We start from the raw sequence: 23,187 nt of genomic DNA, 5'->3' as shown, positions 1-23,187 counted from the left end.
CTTCTCCCTAGTTTCTTCAGCGATATCTGCTGCAACTGTTTCATTTCGCTGAATGGGTTGTGCTTAAAACAGGGGGGGGTGGTTATTCTCCGTTCTCCGTAGCCTTGGCTCCGGTAGTCCAACAGGAATGGGGTGCTACTCTCCGTAACCAAATATGTGTATACGTCCACAAATTTTCTACTTTTTCAACGAGCTAGACATTCCTCGACCGTGAGAAATGTGGTCCATTTCGTCAACACCGTTGATAGTGGTCTGTCACAAACTGCTCTAGCTTTCAGGTAATTTTAATTTTGCACCAGGGATGAACAGCGATATGGCCGGATGGGATGGGGAATCATAGGTACTAGCATGTACCATAACATATTATCTTGTGGTAGTGCTGCATAGCGCACAATTCCTCCCACCACATCTCCGCTGATGTTTGATTCAACAATTTCAGTCTTCACTGTCCTCTGAGAGCAGTAACATTGTGTGAATAGCCCTTTTGTCAAATGGGGAACCTTGGATATCAGGCGTTCCTTAGGATGTGATCCAAAACACATTATGTTCTCCAGCATTAATATGTCCATACGGACGGTATCTTCCAACTTTCGCCAAGGAGGCAGTTACATTTCCACACCGTTGATATGCAACTAACGTACGATTGTACTTATTTAGGTAAATTATTTACGTACGTGTGGGGAGACGAATATTCTGTGATGTGCACCAACCCCAACTGCAAGAGTGGAGCAAGGCACTTCCCAGCCCATTGCCACAATGAATACAACTTCCCTGTGCGGGGAGAAGAAACAAAGTCGCCCTCTGTCACGGTGAGGGTTGGAAATCTCAAGAGAGAGAGAGAGAGAGAGAGAGAGAGAGAGAGAGAGAAGGTATTGGAAAGCGATGAAAGAACCGACTTTTGACATCCAGCTCCTATTTTGGTCCACTCAAATTCATCCCTTACATTAGGTTGAAGCAGCCAAAAAGAGCTTATCTCCCAAAGAGAGGGCAGAAATGGATATAAAAGGAGCGTTATGACTCATAATCGTTACGTCTTGGAGGTTGACCGTTAACTGTTTCTCCGAAGAAAAGGGGCACGAAGACTGAAATAAATAAGGGACATAGGCGAAGAACCTGAGAGTGAACAAGAAAATCATTGAACCTGAACATGCATCCTTCAACAATCCATAGCTATCTTGGTAGAGTGAGAAGCTTTTTGTAAAACATGAACTGGCGATCAAAGCTATGTTAATGCTACTCTGAAGAGAACTGAAGGAGACCCAAAGTACAGGGAGAGACAGGATTGTTGACTGTGATAGACATATTCTATCAGAGACAGAGGAGGTATGTGAATGAATGCATGGATCTGTGCATATCTGTAGGGTGTTTTGAGTGTCTTGAACAAGTTGTCTGATTGAATAACTTGTATTGAGGAATGTGTGAACTGACAAGATTAAGATAATTTCCAACAATGCCTATTGATCATAGATAATTGAATGTGCGGTCTGAAAAGACCTTGGTACTCAGAATGTAAATCAAATGAAGTAGAAATGATGTTGAAGGGAGCAGAGATGATGCCAAAATTAGATAATGAATTAATTAATTCGTACTTTTTCTTTGCAGGCCATTCGGCTGCACGGGCACAACATGTAATACCTGAAAGTAAATTGAAGGCATCTAGACTATCAACTGCCTCAATATCCACGGTTGCTGGTGCCCTGCTGTACAACCAACCATCCTTCCACCTCCATTGATGGTCAAAAAAGAAAGAAAGAAAAGAAAAGAAAAGAAAAGAAACAAAAAATCCCCTCTTTGTTCATGTTGTAAAAGCTACAATAATCTACATGTGGAAATGAAAAGAAAATGTCAGCTGGGAGATTGAGTAGAGTCGGCATGTGACCCACGCGATCGCAATAAGGTAAGAATGCAAATGAGAAATATACAGAGAGAGATGGGGTTCGCAATGTGTATGTGTGTTGAGATGATGGGAGAATGAAAATGGTAAAATATTGTTTTGTTGACATGTTCTACATTAGGTCAATTTGTGACTTCATATTTCGAAAGTAGGCAGACAATGTCAAAAACATTTCTTCATTCTCTCAAAGACGCTCAGGTATTTATTTATTTATACCAGTACTCGGGCTTGACAAAGTCAGCCATAGTCTTTATATCTTCGTGAGCATGGTGGTGTTCATCTAAACGTATATACGTCAGCATCGTGATACGTCCGAATACATATTTGAAGAATATGCATCATTCACAAATTGACAAGTCTAATCATGATTTATGTAATGAACAAGCCCACGTACCGTGATGAGCATGGGGATCGTTCTCAGGTCCAACATATTCCATCTTAACGACGTTTCCACACTCTGAGCATCGCTCGATTGGTCGATCGCGGGATACCTAGAATACGTATTGGATAAGTCACTGCCGTATGACCCAAATGGAAAAGTGCATGGATGGAGAATGGAACTCTAATGGAAATGATCCTTACCGTGAGCCACACGACAGAATGGGAGTCCGCGGGGTATCCAGTGCAGCCGGCGTATTGCTCATTTCCACCAGATTTGACGATAATCGGGTCATTTAAGGTTCCTGCCAACCAAAATTTGTATATGAGTTCAGTCCCAAATATTACCCGCAGGATTGCATGTTTAAATGAGATACGGAATAAAAGGCACCGGAAGTCACACACCCATTCTCGACGAATCAAGCGGTCGCATATCGAAAACATCAATTCCATGCATTTTTCCTAGAAGTTCCAATCTTTCCAAACCGGTTGCCTGTTCGTAGTCTGTGGGCATGGTTCCGGGCTTCGCACCGGGAGGTAGAAGGTCGGTTTGTTCCGCGATATCTATGTTAAAACAGTCAGAGTTTGTTTCCCAAGTGTCATGTGCAATGTTATTCCGATCAGGTTGGGCAATTGACAACAGCTGTAGCTGTATGATCAAATGAATCAATTGCCCATAAAACAGTATACGATGCCGAACACCTAATCGAGATAAAGATGGACGAGTTTAGAGCAGACGAAAATCCGTTGACTAACCCTCGAATGAAACAAGCTTGCCCACAGGCTCTCCGGGCTTAGGGTCCCATTTCGACGTGGCCGGCTTCCCAGCATCGCCTGGAAAAGAAGGAAGGTGGAAAATTAGCAATCAGTTCGGAAATTCACTAGGCCAAAAAGCGCTTTTTAGAATTGAGCATTGTTGAAAAGTCGTTGGAACACAAATTGGGCAATGTGAAAACGGAATGGAGAAAATCGAAAGGCGGGCGCATACGTCGGATGACCGATGCGGAAAAAGACCGCCTGGCAATGGCCCTAATGGGGGTACGCCGGGCGAGAGTGAAGGCAGTTCGCTGAGCAAACATTATTCCGACTGCCAATGGCGCTTGGAAACGGTGGTGGTTGTGGTTTGTTGAAGGGTGAGCGTGGTGTAATGGTATATGAGTTTGAAGTTGACGTTGGACCTCAAGCAACCAACCGGATCGTCCAATCCAAGATGATTAGTCATTATCCGCTAAACTATGCTTGGGTATCATGTGATTTATTATTACCCTAATTGGTCGATTTTTGCTCTTGCCAAGTTGGGTTCCGTTAGGGTTAGCCCTGTTCCCTTTCTTGACTCAAACAACCTCCATCCAAGAGGACACCGACATTTGTTATGGAATGGAATTGGAATAAGACTCCTTCTTCTCTTCCACCCTCGAGAGGTAACTCTTAGTTTCCCTTTACCTGGTAGCCTTTTTGTGTGTAACCTTTTCGCAGAATTGCTAACGTGGCTCACATTACGATGTCACAACAAAACGCCTTTCTATATGCATAAAGAAACGGTGAGACTTCAGGGAGTACAGGAGACCACCGGGACTACATAAATGAACAGGGGAATGAAAACTACACAAAGCCGCATACACATAGGTTGGACAGTCGGGAAACGGTCGTTTCTGTGTTGACAATTCTCCTACGCGTTTTTAACTTCTCCATATTCAGCCTCGGAGTAGCCTCAGCCTCTTTGCTAGACACTCTGTCAGTATCCTTATGCACACTCAACAACCACACCCGTACCAAACAAAATGACAGGCCATGATGGCACACCAAGAAAATGATTCCCATATGAAATAGAATCCATAGCAAAGGCCTTGGATATTAATCACCAGCCGTCTCATACCTAGGACTTAAACGCTCCTATTCTACATTTCTGCCTGAAGAACATGAGAAATGTGAGGACAAGAAATTCGCTAGCCAGCATAATCGCAGAATATTCACACCGTGCAAGACGTGAATATCAATCAAAAACCAATAAAGAAAGAACGTTTCGAAATATATAAACCTTGCCCCATTCCTGATTGCCCTCAGAACCATTTAACTTAACCTACAGAATCCCGATCCACAGAAAAAAAGAAAAAAATTAGGAACTAGTTATTAACGAGTGTCGTCAGTTGGGAAATCATAAATAAAGTAAAAAGCCCCCATCCCGCTCTACCGGATAAATGACAGATAAGAAAGTAAAAAATTGGGTATCATTGTTGTGCAATGCCAAACGTTAACCAATCCCATTCACCCAGGAAGTATCATCAGCCGAAACAAAAGTAGACAAGACAAGCAGAGCAGCCGGAGGATAGTCACAGACGCCTTAAGACAGAACAAACGGGTACAGTTCGTTCGCGGCAGATGGGGGATTCGCGATGCTAAGTAATTTGTGATCCGTGTGTGACTTTTGGGAGTCGCTGCTATATTAATGTTTTGGATTTCCAGCACGCGCCAATATAAAAGTTTTCACTCTAGCATTTTTTCTTTATTCTTTCTCCTTTCTAGGTCAATGTTCTCGTACGCCCTCAGGCTATATCGGGTCAGTCTTGAACCTGCCGTCATCCCCATTTTTCTCTTTATCTTTTCGTTTTCGGTCCAGGGATAGCATCGGGAGGAGAAACAAACAGGGGTTGGCGGTATTAAGTCGAAGTCATATGGAAGAACCGATAGAATTTTCTCTGCGAACGCTGTAACAACAAGGCTGAGGGAACAAACAGGGAACAACGTAACTACTCCGACAAAGCAAAAGCAGACGTACACTTCCACATCGTACATAGCCACGGGAAGTAAACCCTCACCGTATCCTAGAATTATCTCTTAAGTGGGGCCAAAAGCAGGGAGATTTCCGCGATGATTTTCTGCAATAGAATGACTATAATTCTGTGGCTTTGTCTCGACAGGCTGCAGGTGAAAACCCACTTCCAACCTTATTCGCGATCACACGCCAGCGGTCATTTTCGTACTCGTGGATCGCGTTACGCAACCGTTGTACCTATGAGGGATGTTAGCCCAACCCGTAACCAGTTGTCTTCACAAGTGACTGGCAGTGCCTGATTACAAAAGCAGAAAATGACAGTCGTACCATCTCATCCGTCCAGACCGTTGCCTTGGCTTTCAATTTGGTGCAGTAGCGAACCTGCAATGTGCCGCTGGTCCGACCAGGAAAGAAATCAGCGATTTGCTTCCATGTTAGGTTCTTATTTTCCTTCAGCTCTACCAGCAGGGCATCCTCTTCCGGTGTAAATTTTAGTTTGGGCCCTCGCGGTCGTGGTGCGGGATCCGGCATCCCTGGTTGGCCAACCACGCTTGGAGGCCCAGACACTCCCCCAGGTGATGTCAATTCTGCATCGGAGCGCTGGGCGCCTACGAGAGTGGCTTGAGAAGGCAATCGATGGTGATGGTGGTGTTGCTGGTGCAGCGAGGGCGTCTGTTGGTATTCGTGTTGAGAGGGAGGCTGGTGATGCGATGTGGGATCTGATTGCGCAGACAAGAGCATATCGGTGGACTGCCGCTCATCCCCGTGAGATGTATCCGAGAGCATTGAAAGACTGAGTCCTGCTGTGTGATCATCACCTGGTTCACCAGACCCTTCATCGATGCGCGCTCTTTTCGTCCCGTGTCGCTTAGTCGCATATGATGGTAGGTGGAGCGGGCCGGTGTTAAAGTGAGGTGGAAGCTGGGGTGCTACCATCTGCGCGGGGAGTAAGACAGGTGGTTGGATGTCGCGTACAGCGTTATGGGATCCTGCAGAGGACAACGCAACAACGCCCGGCTGCCCGTGTTGTCCGTGCTGTTGCTGTTGCCGCTGAGGCGGCGACGCTTGCTGGTGGTGGTGATGGGATGGTTGCTGTTGTTGCGGCTGCTGAAAGGATTGATGATGCTGGCCACCTGAGAGGAAGGCAACATCAGACCTCGCCGCATGATGAAGTGCCGTTGTAGATTGTTGATTTGCTTGGTAAACCAGTTGACTTTGTTGTTCCTGAGCCTTCGACTGCTCTTGTGCCGAATAATCAATCTGATAATCCCGATATGGATCCGCCAGCGTCACGGTTGTATATCGGCGCTGCTAGAGCTATCAAGCCCTAGCAGGCTGCCTGATGATTCGTAAGTAAATCGTATTGTAGAATCAGCGCGAAAGCGCTGTAGATTTGAAAAGGAAATTCCGGTCTTTGGTTTGGATTTTTCGTTTCTAAAGGGTATGGATGGCTGGACTTTTCTCCTTTTGAGGTGCATTCAGCGCGAGGAAAGAGTTAAGTAGTGAGAGGGGTCGCGATTTGGTGGGAATCATGGAACTTCGGTTTGTAAAATAAAAGAATAAAAATCAGACGCCCCGCGCCAGACAATGAGTGAGCTGAGCACGTCAAAAGGCCAAGGTAGTTATTCCTCGGGAGTTATATCAGGGCTGGTGCTCGTTAAATGAAGTTTAGGGCTGAGTTCGGGGATTCGCGAAATGAGAACTTCTCGAACTTCTTGGGTGAAAGGACGAGAGAACGATAGCGCATAGTAGTCTTATTATAGAGGTCCGTCGAAATAGACATTGTAGATCAGGCGGGACTAGGATGAGGGACCAGACGGATGGTTGTGCTAAAGGAGGGTTGGCATTCAGGGAAATAATCATAAGGGCTACTGAGAGCCCACATCATAAATTAAAAATGATGGGGCGGACTTCAAGGGTCAACTGCGGTCGCTTGAATAGCAATAGGTCCCGGCAAACCTCTGCTAAAATGGGACCAGGGAATGATGGACCGAGTTCTAGACGGTCATCTTACGCTTGCCTAGGCGCGAACCTCGGTGGCATTTCTCGGGGGCACACACTCTCTTCTCTGCGTTGAAACAGAGCTTTTGAGTGGAGATATAAAAGCAATGTCCCGCATGTCAAATACCCCTTCCGTAACTTCACACAATGTGAACGCAAAAGGCCGAGCAAAGGAAGCTAAATCATGGAGTATAAAATGTATGGTTCAATGCGACAAAAGCGCTCTGAGTAACGACCGGATTATTCAGGAACAAAAAGACGTTTAGAAAGAGTGGAGAGCGGTGTTGGTGGTGAAAATGGCGGCTCGTCCCCTGTCACCAACTGATTGCGAAAGGGCACATGCCGCGAAAACCTGAGGAGCTTCCAACGGGCTCAAGAATAATAAAGAGAAAGGCGATTGCTGTCATCACAAGCAGCCCCGCGAGAGAGATGTGAGATAGCATTCGATTAATCCAATCCAACAAGATTGCCGAGGATCAAGGGGCAAACAAACATGCCTCACTTCACACTGCGCGACTTCCACGACGATTGTCAGCCGGGATCGAAGAGATGAGAATCCCATATGCACCGCCGGGATTTGTTTCACTGTTCGGGACCATCCTTCTCGTGGTTCTCATCATCGACAGGGAGCTTTTTCCTCTCTCGGATAAGAAGTAGAAAAGGACCAATGCTTCTATCCTTGCCCACAAGTGGTGAAGCCCAGTTTGCTGCGAGTGGCTCTGTTCCATGCTCCCTGATCATTTTAATTCCTCGAGACTGTAACGGCTAATTAGTCCCCGCCAGCTCCTGAATGGCTGAGATTATAGTGCACGTCGCGTCAAGATTCCAGGCTAGTCAAAGCTAGAGCGAGGCATCAAACAAAGGCGTGATCGACAGATTGCAAACTAGGCCCGTCGTGTCCACTCCCGCAGCTCAGTTTCAGTTTAAGCCTTCTACTCCCCATGCTTAATTTAACAACTTGTGCTGTTGATTATTCCTGTGACAAGCAAAGTGATATTATCTAGCTAGCTCAGAACCCTTGGGTCGAAAATGTCGAGGTAGCCAAGAAAGATTACAGAGATCGAAAACTCAGAATTTCCGGAAGGGGTACTGACGGAGCCTCTCGTGTCTAAATTTAGGTTCAAGACAGTGGTACTCCGTAGTCAATTTCTGCATTGTCAGAGCCAAGGAACCAGTCTCAGTACACCCTAGGAATGCAAGGGAAACTAAGAGTTAATCTCGCCTCACAAGATATCGATTGTCGATGTTGCAAGTAGGTTTTCTTGACAAAGACTCCTCACAGTCGCTGCCTTGTATCACAGCTTGGTCCCGCGTGGAATTATATCCTATTATTCCACTTCAAGCATACGGTGTAAAACATGATACACCCGGGGGAGTCCTGCAGGGTATCGTCTGCATAAAACCATGGAGTGAGGGGGTCTGGAAAATGCGGTTGGTACACCTTCATATTGAAGCAGGGTCGACGAGATAGCCGATTTCACAACTTTCAGCGAGGACACGCAAATTGCACTAGTATCAAACGCCCTAGGCATTGCAGGCATCTCAGCTTCCAGGATCCTGGCGGGGCTAAACCGCGTTGAAACACGCCTCAGCAGTCTAAGCTCGATGCTCATTTGAAACCGATGTTCTTGCCACACAACCGCGGCCTTTGGATTGTGGAGCAGTCCGCCAAAAAGAGTGACTCGAAGCCTGAAAATCCGGGCCTGAATGAAAAAAAGTTAGCGACAGAATTTTCAGAGTTGAGGTCAATGTTTGGAAATTCATCGGGAGCAGGTTGGGCACAGGCGGATGTCCAGACCTCATTGACAGCTACTCGGTGGTTAATATTTCCCAGGTCTTTGCAGCAATCATCTACCAAAAGCAATGGTCGGCGTACTAATGACGGTGGTGACGCCAGAATTGAAGTTGGTTTCCTAGGTGGATAACTTCGGTGGAGATGTTCCTAAGTGGACAATCGAGACCGATTCTGGTTAGTTGACGATCAACGGCCCCAGACTCCAAACAAACCATCTACGAACCCCGCAAAAAATGGCATCCTGAGAAATATAATAATTGTGAATATAATTATTGCTAATGTGACATGGGATATTCACGCTGTCGCCGGGAACTCCTCCAGAAGCCAAGCGCTCTTTGTTTCATACAACTAAAATTATTATGCACAAGACGAAGGAAGAAATCAAGAAGAGCTATTTGCAAATGACAATGAGCGTCCATTCGACAACAAAACTTGAAATTCCACGATGCGCGTGTTAGTATTCAATCCCAACGCCTCAAGGATCCTCTACATTATTTCACAAATCTCTAATAGGTCAGTGTTTGAAACAACTAATTCCAAATTCTCCTCACACTCTTTCCACCCATCCCCCCACCAGGTCATTTCTCTCGCTGCGAAAACACGTCGGGCTATTGTTTCACCTTCATGGACGACCCCATTAGAACCAACGCTGTTTACTGTTTCTTAGTGCCTTAGAACGAGTCTAAAAATATAAACCCGCCCATCCCCCGGAAATGCGTGCCGATTTGCACCAGGGGAGAGCTGTAGCTGTCCCGAATCGGCAAATTGGATAAACTGAACAAGGGAGGGGATTCATAGCGTGCAGAACGGCCGACAGATGGTTTTGAATTCCAAATTGAAAAACCTTCATGGAAAGTAAATTTGGCAAACCTCCCATGGCCTTCCCTTCCCGAATCCGGGACAATCATACCGGTTGACCTTCTGATGGTGAACCGAGCTGCTCCAGACGAACGCATGAATGGACCATGTCGATTGTTAAATCCTTGACCAAAGGGACGCTCCAAATGAGCTATTTCATTTGGCAGGCCCCTCTATGTATGATAACACGATTTCCTTTTCAAGACTAGGGCAGATGTTTTCCAGGCAAAGATTCCCCGCACCGGTTGACGCGCTCGAACTCTTTTTCAACACTACTGAGGAAATGTTGTTGGTGCGGCGCATTGCCAAACACGAATGGACGTTCAGCTAGTTATAGTTCAACCTTTCCCAGTCCAAACGAGGCAAAAACTGACATTATCTAAGGACGCACGTCACATACAGACGAGTTGAGCAGTAACAAGATACATTCTTGTAGTAATCGTTGCCCTCTCTTATTTAGGCTCGAATGCACCGTCATGGAGATCTTCAGTCGCCTGGCCACCCAATTCTGTTTCCATCTATTTTTGAAAAAGAAGTATGGCTTGAAATTATAGGCAGGGGGCATCAAGTGTTCCCACTTTGGCCAACCAGAGACCAATTTCGTCCTCCAAGTTCAGGCTTCCTCCCTGTCTCATTCTCCGCTCCCCCGCATGAGGGTGACATTAGTCTCTAATTGGATGTTTGAACATGATGCCTTGTGGTGGTGCTTTCTTTTCTAGGAGGCATCGGATAGGGACAACCAAGGTGTGCAGATTGGTGCATGGAAAAAAGGGAGCCCAGAGAAAATGAGTATTCATGATTCTCTTCTTCCGAACAGCCGAAAGAAATCACCAAACAAACAATGTTGATACTGTAACCAGCTTCAAATAAAACATAATATCCTGCTGACAATATATTACTGATCGACGACCGTTTTTATGATAGAAAGGTCGAAGTGAGATATATGCTTCATGCACTGGCAAATAACCTGCATAAATTGAAACATGAATAACCACCATATTTTTCTGGGGAGAGCACAAAATCTTTAGTACGCTAGGCAGACCTGCATAGCGAGACCCCTTTGTGTTTCCTAGCATGTCGACCATGTGCTGTGAATACTTGTAATTTAACTTGTGATGGCAACTTTGTCAGCCACAGGGGCTAATGTTGGCATTGGAACTTTCACGGACGCTTCAACCCATGCAGTAAAATACATATGAACTAGCCTTAGGTCGCTTCGGATCCATGCTGATATGCCAAATTGAAAGTCGTAACGCAATTTGTATGGTCCAGATGCGGGAGTTAGTAAAAAGAGGGGAGAAACGAATGACTCTGGTGACTCGTGAGGAGTTCACTCCATGGCTTATCCTGTGATCCTAGATGAAAATCAATGGGCCAAGTAGATCCAAATTGCTAAGTGCAGTTAGAATGTTTGATCTCTGTGGCTTGGGACCCCACCATAGTGATGCACCTGGGGAAGCCCAACCCCTAAGAGCCACCCACCGGAGAACTGTTGGAAGAGTCGAGAAATGAGATTTATATTGATCAAAGTCTGAATATTTACGTGAACGGGTGTTTCGGAATACGAGGAAAACTGCGATTTTCTCGTAATTTATCCCATCCTCGTAGGAAGAGAGCGAGGACAATAATGTGAAGCTGTGGTCTCGCCTGAACAAAGACTGGACTGGCCCATGCTTTCGTTCTCATTTCCTTGATCCCCACAGCGTCCCCTCCAATCGTTTCCAATCGCATTGTTGATAATCTAGTGCCCATGAATAATGAAAGATCTGAACATGCGCGCGACATGAGATGTCGGAGGTGCGGATCAGTTGACGGCGCGGAACACCCCAACGTCCGTAAGGGCGCCACCACTGACAAGGCTTTGCTCATGATTAGTCATTGATGAGCGCATCAATGCCAAAGGAGGAGACCATCTCAGCATTGGTATCGATCCCGAGGCTTCAGAGTCCCAGAGACATTTTAGCGAAGAGGTTTGAGGAATGGATGAGGATGTCCTGCACAGGTTAGAACGAGCGATCCTCATCAAACATGCGGCTCTCATTCTTGCTCCGCCATTGGTAACAGATTGCTGCAGCTTCAAGAGTTGTATATATAGCTAATATCACGGCATCCCACCCCATATTTATCGTACTTGGGGGGGTTTTAACCCCGGTGGATCCTTTTGCTCCAATGTGCGTTGCTTCAGCTTCAGATATTAATTTCGAATGTATTTGATTCAGCAATGAACCACCCCAAAGGTCGATCGATTGAGCCACATGATATTTCTTTGGACAAAATATCCAGGAATAAAAGAGCTATATTCCCTGGGTCCTCAATGAAAGAGGGCCGGGATTTGTAAACATCATGATGAAGGGGAAGGGAAGCAATAATAGCAAACGCCAGTGGAAGGAGAAACTAAAAACCATTATCCGAGAAAAGAGCCCGGGTATTGGCTTCAGCTGTCCGTGATATAGCTACCAAATGCCCTAAATCCCACTGATACAAGCCTGGTTGAGAACTGTGCCGCTGGAACTCAGATGAATCTTAAGCCTATCGCTACATCAGCCTAACTCGATCTAAAAGGCCAATGGTCATAATTCCTATCAGCAGGTGAAGGCGATCGAAGAAGTTAACACTACGTAGTGGGGACTTAGGATGAGTGAAATCCAAGAGAAGAGCAATGGGCTTTTTGTCACCTATGAATACAACGAATGAACAGATAGCGCCAATAATATTTTAAGTTACAATGGCATTATTCTTTCTAGGCGGGACTTTTCTCATACAGTGCAGAACATGGTTTATTTGTGGTAACGTACAGTACATATGCATACAAAACAAGCGCAAATTGAAAAGTCAAAGAATAAAAGTAACAAAAACAAATTAACGGACCACTCGCCAATGAAACAGCAGGTACAAGTAGGAAATTAATAAAGGCCTTCTATTTAACACATAAGTCGATGAGAGCAGGAGACTCGGCATGATCATGCAAAGTTATCGACTCTATCAACCCAGATATCCTCTAACTCGGCAAAATTTTGGAAATGTAGGGGGCGGTGTTGGTCATCATAGAAGCGCTACAGTAGATACACGTGTCAGTAATCATATCGAAAAAGTTACAAATATAACAAGAATAGAGGAAAAACCTACTAATGGGGTATCAATCTTCACATATATGGGTCGCTTTTCTAAGCTACTGAAAGAACTGCCCATAAAGCTGTAGTTCCAGACGTTGTTCTCCGGAACTAAAAAGTAACCGCGTATTTTGTCACTGAGCAAAAGCTGACATTTTTCTCCCATGCTGGTTGAGTAACCTTGAGGTTGATCAGAGGATGTGTCCTTATTTTCAGCCCCCCATTTATAACCCTGGGGTGTCAATGCCCACGCGCTCAACGACACAGAACCTGGGGTGAACGATACAGTCATAGTCACAGTTTTCTTGTCCCAGGAGGAGTGCGCATTCATGAGGCGCGCATGCTGCGTAACATCCATCGCTGTCATATACGATGGTTCGTTTCCAGAGAGCGTATGAATAACTCCAAGAGGCTCAAGAGAACTGAGATATTCATGCTGGGGGAGTTGATGTGGTAATTGTATATCACGAGTATTTCCAACTTGTGGGATCATCACGATCGTCCGGATCTCCTTAACTTGATCATTGTCAGGCGGTGACCCACCATATAAATATCCAGCAACCTGCACTCGAAGATCTGCGATTGTGATAAACCGCTTTAAGATATTCTTTGGCATGATATACGTGTAGTGTCCCTCCTCTTGGATATCGTCAGAAGAAATATAGATGTTGTTGGCCCGGGTTCGAAGATTTGATGTCGCAATAGCCCGAGTCCTCCACTCGGTCTTTGAAGCAAATGCTTGTTGTTCATACTGGGAAGTAGTCGTTAACAACTATCTCTTCTCCTCGGACGTTTTGAGTTTTGGTTGTGACCGCTGTGAGCTGCTTCTGTTCCTCCTGCTGTTTTTCAATTTCCGCAGCCTGCTGTCGCTGCATGGACGGCGCACTAATCTCCATTCCAAGAATAATATCACGAACTTCGCTGCTAGTCAAACTTTGAGTGTTAACGTTGTTCTTTTTGCCGTAGTCATTCAGAATCAAGTCACGGAGCTGGACTTCAACCTTGATCCAATCCTCATCTGACAGCGTGGGCCAGATATGGTGTTCTTGGGTAATGACTGTCTTATCTGGACGAAGAAGGATTTTCGTTTTCTCAGGATTCACATGGAGAGCTCGAAGTATTAGAATAAGCCGGGAAAATGCAGTGTATGACGATATTGTCTTCAGCCACTCATCATAGAGGTTGAAAAGAACCATTTGCGGTTCAGTCGCGCGCAAAATCATGTCCGCAAGCTTCTCGACCTTCATCGCAGCTTGGAAAGGTAGCTGAAGCTCAGACGCTCTGATGGAGATATTGGGGAAATCTAGCAAATGAACCTCGAGTGGATCGAGGAGACCCTTTCTTGTGACTATCAGTTGCTTCGGTTGTTCTTCAACCGGCAGAGATCTGATAAGTGCGGCAACTTCCTCTGCCGTTTTCCATTTGGCTAATTGACCGAGACGCTTTTGGCCCGCCCAGACACTAGTGTGGATGATTTTCAGGAACAGCTGTCCAGTGCGCGGATTGAATATGAAAATCGCACCATTGATTGGTTTTGTCGTCAAATTACCCTCGAATGTTTTATGAATTGTGACACGGTAGACATTAGTGTCATCAATAAAAAGCTGAATTTGGTTACTAAACAATTCGGAATAATTTTGGGAATTCAAGAATTCCTGGTTGCTTTCTGAGGCATAAAGCTGGAGGCCTTTCCGAATACGTTCTCTTAGTACGTACAAGGCCGGATTTGCCTTCATGATCTTTGCCATAGCTTGCTGCACCAGAGCCTTCAAACCAGGGAAGTATTGACCATAGGCCGAGTATAGGTTATACGCCAGGTCGATACCAATCATTAGGCCAGTTGCGGATGGGTATATGCTCATGCTATCCGTCGTGTAATCGAGGTACTTGGCACGAACGTACCTCTCGATATCATGAGAATCATAGTCACCGTAACGCAGTTGTACATCTAACCAGAATTTATTCGTCGTAGTGGGTTCAATCACATCCTTGGTGTCAAAAAGAAGAGACGGTCTAGTGACATTCCACTTGTGGGTGGCGAATAACAGAATATCGGCACATGAGCTATTCATTTTATAAGATTTCCTGGGGTGGATAGTTTCTTTCTGAACAGTTTCGATACCTAACTGCTCCAATTCTTGGTCGAATACTTGACAGAGATCCATGACGACAGACTCGTGAATCTTTTGCCACAAGTGGGCACGGAAGATTTGGATCAATGAAATCTTCAAGGTTGGGATCTTCCCGTGTAGGAATATGCCAGTCAAGTCAAGCTGGACCTGGAAACCAACATAAACATTTGCACGATTAATTGTTGGTGACCACCACAGAGTAAAGCGACGGTTAGGAATCTGATTCAAACCTGATCTCTGCGCGTTGGTCAACTTCTTGAATTTCATAGATTCTTCAAATCCGCTGTTATGTAATACAAGAAAGTCGTGTCGCAGGTAGAGCTGGTCTTTATCGACTCTGAAGCCCGCCCATTCCGTCATCTCCGACTCAAGATGAATCCCCTTAATAGTGAAACTATGAGCCTGAGAAACGGGACTTTTGACACCTCCCTTTCGCGCGAGGAGGCAGGTAACTTCTGCTACATTTCCGGATATCTGGGCAACAAACCGGGGTTTATATGCTGTGCAAGCCGGGCTACGCATCGTATGCTGCTCTGTAGAAACACTCAAACCTAATGATCGTGCTAACGTGACGATGTCCCAGAAAAGAGTAGGCGAAATGCGTTCACTCTCGCCAAAACAGAACGTATTCTGAGGTTGACAGTACCAGCCATCACTATCGATCAGCCCCGCGAGAAGAGCTAGCCGGATTGATCGAGAACTCTTCATGTACATAAATGGTATGCGTTTATTTTCAACTCCGTGCCCTTCTGCGCGATTTGTAGGTAACCCCAACTCTTCGAGAGCCCGAAGGAGCGTACCAATATCAGGAGTGCCAACAGGTCGGCTAATGATATTATCAAGAATTTGTCCTTCCTCATGGACAGTGAGATCTCCATATGCTCGACAGCCCGTTCGTAGGCGGTGCTTCTGTCCGGTCAAGTTTTCATCCAGGCCCTGGATTTCATCGGCTTCAATATGTGTGTCAAATAAATCGAGCCCGAGATCCTCTCTCGATGACGGCGGGTTAATCATGCACTCTTCACGTAACCCAGACTTCTCCGTTATCTGCACGAGCTGCGAACAGGAGCTACGCAACGACAGAATTTCGTGAGAATGGATACCAGGGGAAACGACTGAAGTCGAATTAGACGCAAACCCGGGAAGAATATTCATGGAAGTTGCTGCTGAGGTTTCGGAAAGAGGCTGGCGATTTCGGCTGGTTGACATGGTTCGCGTGCTGGAGGCTAGGCCACTTTTCGCAGCTTTCTGCAAGATATGGCTGAGAAGTGTCCTGTCAGTTTCTTGTGGTGCTGTGCATTGAACGGCGAGCCGTTGCTCCAAGATGGTTTGTCGGGCTACACGACGGACTGAGTGTTGCATATATTCTTTCGAAGCAAGTTGCAGGTCCAATTCAGCAGCATGGTTGATGATAAACTCTCTGGTTGCTTCTTCGGGACTGGTATAGATTGTGGTACTCGCGCGAATTCCATCGCATAACCAAAAACCAACGAAATATGGGTCTATGGGTACGTTTTGCTGGCCGAACTCGAAGCCAGGGGATCTAAAGAGTCGGTACCAACGCCTTTCTTCTGGATCCAGAGCAGCAAAATCGGCGGCTGTCATTTCCACAGTATCGTAGCGCTCTGTCGCAGAAGCCGACAATTCGCTCTGTCGCTTTTGGTTTTCCTTTTCATGATGAAGAACAAGAATATGGTTTGGCGTTACAACAAGGTCTTCCTTGTCAGCGTCAATACTAATGCGATACAGACGATCTCGTCCACTGACAATGTTGAAAGCGCGCCGAGGTTCGCCATCGGGACCAAGGAGAAGGTCTCCTTCTCTAACGTTCTCGACTCCAACCTTGGTACCATCGTACCGAAGCAACTGTGTTCCCTTGGCAAGACAGGCTCGTTCCCAAAACAATCCCTCCCACGAAGGAAACGCTGTAGCTTTGAACAAAGTATGTTCCAAGATCGTTTCAACACCCCCAAGGGCCTGAATCACATCGGTCCGATAGGCATTGAGGTTCCACAATTTACCGTCATGCCTCTGGCTTGTCCACCAGAATGGATTGCTCTTCATCAGTTGATAGGCTTTGAATTCGGTTCGCGTACGGAAGCCTTTGTCAAAACTGAGAGTGCTCCGGTCTTTTTGGAAGAGAGTATTGATACGTGGAAGGCCGCGGTCCCAGCTGTCTTCCAAATCCTCAAGTGTCAATCGACGATTTTGCTGATTCGCCTCTTGTCGTTTTTGAGAGTACTCCATCCACACCCGTTGCGAGTCGGTAAACTCCGCCTCCCAGGGTATTATGTATCTAAAAATGTTAGGAATCAAAGTTTCCTCATCGTGTGACATACCCGCTCGGTAGTGGGTGACTCCAGTATCAGTTTGCTTCCACCAGCGTTTGTCGCTGGCCGGAATAAGTATGTGAGAACCAGAAATCATCCCCAGGCCTCCCAATTCTTTAGGGGTGTAGAAGACGGCGGGGGGGAAGCGGGACGGCATTTTCGAGTTCAGGCCAATTTTAACCCGGGTTTGGATTTTGGTTTCGCATTTAACAATTGTGTCCAAGAGGTTAACAGTGGATACCGCTGCTTCTCGATAATATGTGAACAGAGCGATCAAACTCGTATTCCACTTATTGGCAATTTTTGTAAAGGTAGTCGAGCCGGAAGACATTAAAATTTGCCTGATCCGATTGTTAAACTTCTGGATATCCTCTTCCGTGACCTGCAGGAACGCATATGCAGTTCGTTCTTTAGTCGTGTTATTCGCTAACGACCAGACGCTGTCCTTGACTTGGAACTCGTCATTTTGGTTGCGGATCTTCGGTAAAATGCGGACCTCGAAACCACACATCGAAAATAACATATTTGGATTATCCTTGCTGTACACACTGGCAAAAGTGTCATCCCACTCAATGGTGGTGATGGATCTCGGAAGGCGGTTCTTCAGATCCCAAAAAACTGCACGACCCAAATTAACGTCATGTCTCATCAACCGCATTCGAGAGTCCCTAGGCCAGCATTTTTTATTTCTATAACCGATTACGTTCTCGAAATTCGGGTCTGGCTGTTCGGTCAAAAACCTTTGAATAAGATCTCGTGATTCATCGGCTGAGAATCTCAAGAACACCCAAATCTTGTCAATATATCTTGTGTAGAGGCGAATAGGATGTCTAGTTTCGGTTGACCGATCTTTAAACTGCAAGAAATCATTTGGACTCTGGGGAGGGCCTGCAATCTCGCTTGCTCGTTGCAAGCCCAGCAAGAGCAAATCGATTACGAGGCCATAATACTGGAAGACGAAACCAGAGAATTGAAGGCCACGGATCATACCATAACTATTCGTGTGGTTCATGTCCTTGTAGTTGAGCTGAACGTTATTTTTCGAGGTGATGTAATCAGCCAAATTATGGTCCATAATGAGACGGAGAAGTCGATTGAGTAAGGTGAGGTCAATTTTCTCATAAACCTTAGATAGCTCCGTCTCAATCATAACATTACATTCACCATCGGCGGTTTCCCATACATTTGAAAGGTTGTTAATGCCTTGAGCCCATTTGTATGTAAGAAGAGGGGGAACCTCGGAATCTGACGGTTTGATCCAGGCCGGAAATAGGTGACGTTGATCTGCTTGATACCAAAGATACTGATCCAAGTACGCATCAGTGATTTTCTCAATGGGCTCGATATCGTACACTGGATTGATGTTTGAATAGTTGTCGTTCATGTCAATACCAACTTCCTTGAAAGCTCGCTGTGTGAGAAGGAATCTCTTAATTCTCGCCAGAGTTGTACCCGGAGAATCATAGGCTTGTTCAATGAGAGCAAGTTCTTCCCGTTGGCTTTGATTTAAGCGGCCCTTAACAGAATAAGCTTCGCGCAAACGCTCTAGAGCCAAAATTAAAATCTTCGTATCATGCTTGTAAGATACGCTAGGAAACGGAATAGGGGAGAATTTTCGGGATTCCAGCCAGTGGACCGTGGTAGTGTAAATTGCAACGGCTTCTTCAGAAGAGACGTAAGGGCCATCTTTCAGGTAGTTGTGCTGCCGCTCTTGTTCAGCTTTGAGCCAGAGTCGCGTGAGTCGTCCGAGATTTTTCTTAGCCACAGTCTTATCAACCGTCGCTCCGCGCCGAATACGCTCCCGGTTGTAATGAGCAACAGAAATCCACCAATCTGCCTTACTTTTGACATATCTTAAGATAATATTCTCTATAGGAGCAGGAAGCCCCGGGACTTTCCAGGGGATATTACTTTTCCAGCATCGCCAGGCCTCCGAGAGATGTTGCAAAACAGTGTTAACCTTATTTTGTTTGATGCCTTCAGGCATCATGTCCATAAGATCTGCCATGACTGAAGCGCGAAGCTCAAGATCGAAATGGGATTCAACACGTTGTTTCGTAACAGTTTTTGCGACACCCTTGCTGTGGCGCCCTTCAAACTGACGGGAGAGTAAATTTCCTAGCCAGCGCTCCAGGAGAGGTATAATCCCTCTCAGGAAGAATAACCAAACCCTCCAAGCAGGTGCCCAGAACCCGCACCCCGGACCTTTTCCAACCGGACCAGAGTTGAAGCGATAGTATATGAGATGCTTCAGGTCTTTACATGATCTGATCTGGTGCATTAGTTTGTACTTGTATCTGTACATGCCCGTCAGTTGGCCAACATGATTAAAAGCATAGAGGATGCCGTCAGCAAGTTGGAAAGCATCGATATTACCCAAACGATATTGGACCTGGGCATCAACGATAAGCTTCGTTAAGCGAAGGATTTCCCGCATTAGATGGAAAGCATTTCCAAAACGGGACTTCTTTCGCTCCTTTGTCGTCAGAGTCTTCACTGGTTTCAAATTGAAGTTGTAGTCGAGATGTAAATAAGTCAAATTTTTGCGATGAATCAACAGATTCAACATGTTAAACCCTTGGCGACAGACTTGAAGCCCAGCTTCCACCCAATCAATAGTTGTTTGTTGGAAAAACTTGGTTCCCTTCAGTGTCCTCAAGAGATTCTGTTTGCTTTGTGCCTTAGGCTTTTTCCGATGTAATTCGTTTAGAACGTAAGTTTTTAATAGCTTTTGGTACGATACACGAACTTTCACGGGCTGGCCCTGTGGGCAGTGCTCAAGATACCACTGTTTCACAAGGGGTACGTCCTGCGCCCGAACCATTTTACCAGAGCGGCGGTCAAACGGGTATGGTGCCCACCAAAGAGCAATTGCAGAGGCCGTTTCACTGGTGTACAGCTCTTCATCAGCCAAGAATGGCTCAGCATTTCCAGGAAGTGTAAATTCATCCTCGTCATTTCCAGCTCCAAAAATATGATCTTCGTGGCTGACAGTTATATTCTTTGGAGCGACAGAACGGGATGATATCGGATTAATGACTGGGTCAAAATAAAACGCAGGCAGGTTGGGGTCTGATTGGACATAAACGATCTGAGGGTAGGAGTACCAAGACAGCTTGACACTTCGTGGTAACGAATTGTATAGGTATGGGAAAGCGACTCGATATTCCGTTCGGATTGGAGCTCTGAAGATGATACGATCGATCGCATTGAATTCTCCGAAATCTTCATCATTTGGGTCGACGTCTTTATACAACGGCTCAAATCGGGGTCCACCAGGAATCGCGACGTTAAGCGCTTTTGCTGTTAAAAAGCTGTTTAGATCGAACATATGGAAATAATTTTTATCGACCACGTCGCTGAGCAATTGGCGGCTCAATCGATATAGCGTTGCCATTTGTGGAAGAGTCAAATTCCACTCCTTGTAGCTTGGGCCATTCACATGGGGGGTATCGAGAAGTGGTCGATGATCGTAAAACCACTCATATACTGGAGCATCTTCTGATTCGTCAAGTTCCATCTGAATGGGTTCTAAAGGTTCAACATCTTCAATATTTTCCGACCACGACAACGGTGGCTCTTCGTCATCGAAAGGAGGAAAGCGCATTCTTTTGAAATGCCGGCGGTCACTTTTCTCTCGTCGCATCGTCATCCACATGGTAGCCCATTGCGCATGAAAAACAGGCTCTATAACTCGGGGGATCTCGTTGACCAGTGTCAAGCAACCATTTACATGGTAGAGCACTTTGACTTCCCGAGCTGATTCCCAAGGCATTGGCATATTCTCCAGCAACTTAAGGACCGCATGAGGCATGAATTTCAATGCCCCCAAATAGCTCCTTTTGTCGGTACTGAACTTTTTCTGAGACACATCTCCTATATCCTTTACAATCTTCCGGAGATGTTCCGGTGGCAGATCCGCCTTCTGGCTTTCCACAAAGCCGGCTTTTCTCTTCTCCCCGAAACGGTTTCGTTGCGTCCTGAGCCATTCGTTTTTCTTCTGTGCAAACTTCCCGACCAAAGGGTCAGCTGGGGGTCGGAATCCGGGTGGTGGGGGAGCGAGAGGCATCGACGGGGGAGCTGCAGCACCCCATCCCGGAGGCGGAGGAGGAGGAAGCGCTGACATTATGAGCGCAAAAGACACCAAATAACAAAATCTGCCTCACATCCAGCTGATGATGATAATGCAGGTGGAAATGAGGATTGTGTCCAGCTTCACCATCGGCAAGCAGGTATACCCGTCCAGTAAAGAATCCAGATGCGAAGTAACAGTTATCAGAGATTCCACCGCGACAGGGAAGATTAGCAGATCTTCTGCGTGGGCGTGGACAAGACGGGAGTGTTCGTCCCTGACATCTGTAGGAACGCGTTGGAAGAAATCCTTCCGGTGGCGGCTGAAGTAAAATATACGCTAATCTTTATATGTATTAGCGTCATCTCGCCAAATTTTTAGCGCACATCTCGAATTTGCGTGCAACACACACACAAAATCGAATCGCGTGTTGAAACAACGAACAGCGACGACAACGAGAACGCCATCTCCCCGAACCAGAGCTTGACGACAGCAGAGATTCGAGGACAGTCACAATGGCCAATACCAGACTTCAATACGTGAGTAAAACCTGATGTGAAATCACTTATGATGGTTGAGATACTAAATTTACTCTTTCTTCGGTCAGCGACGGCGAAACCCGTACGTACAAATTCTCCTTCCCAAGCGGCTTCGAAATATATCACCTTAGTGGATATAAGTTTTGACGTAGATGGCGATTCTAACAAATGTGTGTATCAGGTACAACACACGGTCAAACAAAGTTCGCATCATTAAGACCCCGGGCGGCAACCTTCGATACCTCCACATCAAGAAGAAGGGAACGGCGCCAAAATGCGGTGACTGTGGTATCAAACTCCCAGGCGTGAGTCTCACCCAACGACTTACAATTTTCTGTTCTCGCGATGTCTGGTATCAATGGTGGAGGAATGAGTGAAGCAGTTTGGACCAACTACTTTTCAATACAACTGTGGAGAACAGAGTCACTGGGAATTTCGATTGAATTAAGACCAGCACGCTAGAAGCATCGGAACCACTCGAAGACCCTTCACCCTCGCACCTCTAGATTCCCGCCCTCCGACCCCGTGAATATTCCCAGATCTCCCGCCCCAAGAAGTCCGTGTCCCGTGCTTATGGCGGTTCCCGCTGCGGTGGTTGTGTCAAAGACCGGATCGTCCGAGCCTTCCTTATCGAGGAACAGAAGATCGTCAAGAAGGTGCTGAAAGAATCACAAGAGAAGGCTGCTGCTTCATCGAAGAAGCGTTAATCTGTTGGAAGTGGGATGTTGCTGTGGATATTGTTCGATTGTTCTGGCGTTTCGAGGGACGAAGATGAGGGAAAACCACGACACACGGAAGGGTCAATCATGGCAGTGATATTTTCTTGTTGCTTTTGTGCCAGCGATATGACCATACTCCAGTCAATGATGGTTTTGACTTTGCTTGTTTCTGGAATACCCCCAGGTTTCCTACGAGATAGAAGCGCAGGCAAATTTTCAATCCATCACATTTACACTCAAAAATGAATTTAACGTCATTTCTTAATATGTTTCAACTTCTATTTTCGATGGCACTAGACATTTCCCTTGGCTATATCCCTCTCCAACAATATTCATATTCTTGGCTCACTTTTTCCTGGCAGCCTGTTTGGCTCTATTTGCCTTACATGCCCAGCATATATCCTCCATGACTAGTCAATGGATTTGGATTACCTAACAACCGCCCAATCACCTTCCTTCCAGAGTATTCATGCATTCTTACAACAGAATCGCAGCATCAGAAGTGCGCCAAGCCATCCACTATTTCATAGCAGGTGCTAGGACTCAGGTCTTCCATCCCGGCAATCAAGGGAAATCCAGCCCGAAA

The 23,187-nt window shown here is 46.0% G+C and overlaps 5 protein-coding genes across 5 annotated transcripts; 1 reads left to right on the top strand and 4 right to left on the bottom strand.

The window, feature by feature from the left end:
- Positions 1–1,856: 1,856 nt before the first annotated feature.
- On the bottom strand, positions 1,857–3,362 carry HCBG_00497 (cytochrome c oxidase polypeptide IV; the record flags this gene model as incomplete). Its single annotated transcript, XM_045427547.1, has 6 exons — positions 1,857–2,174; positions 2,289–2,385; positions 2,477–2,577; positions 2,678–2,836; positions 3,029–3,106; positions 3,261–3,362. 6 exons carry the CDS (start codon positions 3,349–3,351, stop codon positions 2,101–2,103), a joined length of 600 nt encoding a protein of 199 aa, XP_045291522.1.
- Positions 3,363–5,162: 1,800 nt separating this feature from the next.
- HCBG_00496 (MYB DNA-binding domain-containing protein) lies at positions 5,163–6,828 on the bottom strand (the record flags this gene model as incomplete). Its single annotated transcript, XM_045427546.1, has 3 exons — positions 5,163–5,282; positions 5,373–6,353; positions 6,775–6,828. The coding sequence occupies 3 exons, from the start codon at positions 6,826–6,828 to the stop codon at positions 5,163–5,165; spliced, it is 1,155 nt and encodes a 384-aa protein (XP_045291521.1).
- A 1,286-nt stretch (positions 6,829–8,114) lies between these two features.
- On the bottom strand, positions 8,115–9,479 carry HCBG_00495 (uncharacterized protein; the record flags this gene model as incomplete). The annotated part of the gene is made up of 4 exons (XM_045427545.1): positions 8,115–8,233; positions 8,488–8,749; positions 8,923–8,988; positions 9,462–9,479. The coding sequence occupies 4 exons, from the start codon at positions 9,477–9,479 to the stop codon at positions 8,115–8,117; spliced, it is 465 nt and encodes a 154-aa protein (XP_045291520.1).
- A 2,932-nt stretch (positions 9,480–12,411) lies between these two features.
- HCBG_00494 (mRNA splicing protein PRP8) lies at positions 12,412–21,397 on the bottom strand (the record flags this gene model as incomplete). Its single annotated transcript, XM_045427544.1, has 3 exons — positions 12,412–12,752; positions 12,826–13,533; positions 13,562–21,397. The coding sequence occupies 3 exons, from the start codon at positions 21,395–21,397 to the stop codon at positions 12,660–12,662; spliced, it is 8,637 nt and encodes a 2,878-aa protein (XP_045291519.1).
- Positions 21,398–21,790: 393 nt separating this feature from the next.
- HCBG_00493 (60S ribosomal protein L34B) lies at positions 21,791–23,045 on the top strand (the record flags this gene model as incomplete). The annotated part of the gene is made up of 4 exons (XM_045427543.1): positions 21,791–21,882; positions 21,951–21,964; positions 22,064–22,187; positions 22,389–23,045. The coding sequence occupies 4 exons, from the start codon at positions 21,859–21,861 to the stop codon at positions 22,587–22,589; spliced, it is 363 nt and encodes a 120-aa protein (XP_045291518.1).
- Between the last annotated feature and the right edge of the window lie 142 nt (positions 23,046–23,187).

The sequence above is a fragment of the Histoplasma capsulatum genome, assembly GCF_000150115.1.
Source record: "Histoplasma capsulatum G186AR genomic scaffold supercont2.1, whole genome shotgun sequence".
NCBI lineage: Eukaryota > Fungi > Ascomycota > Eurotiomycetes > Onygenales > Ajellomycetaceae > Histoplasma > Histoplasma capsulatum.
The sequence above is the reverse complement of the archived record's forward strand: the minus strand, read 5'-3'. Positions and strand labels throughout refer to the sequence as shown.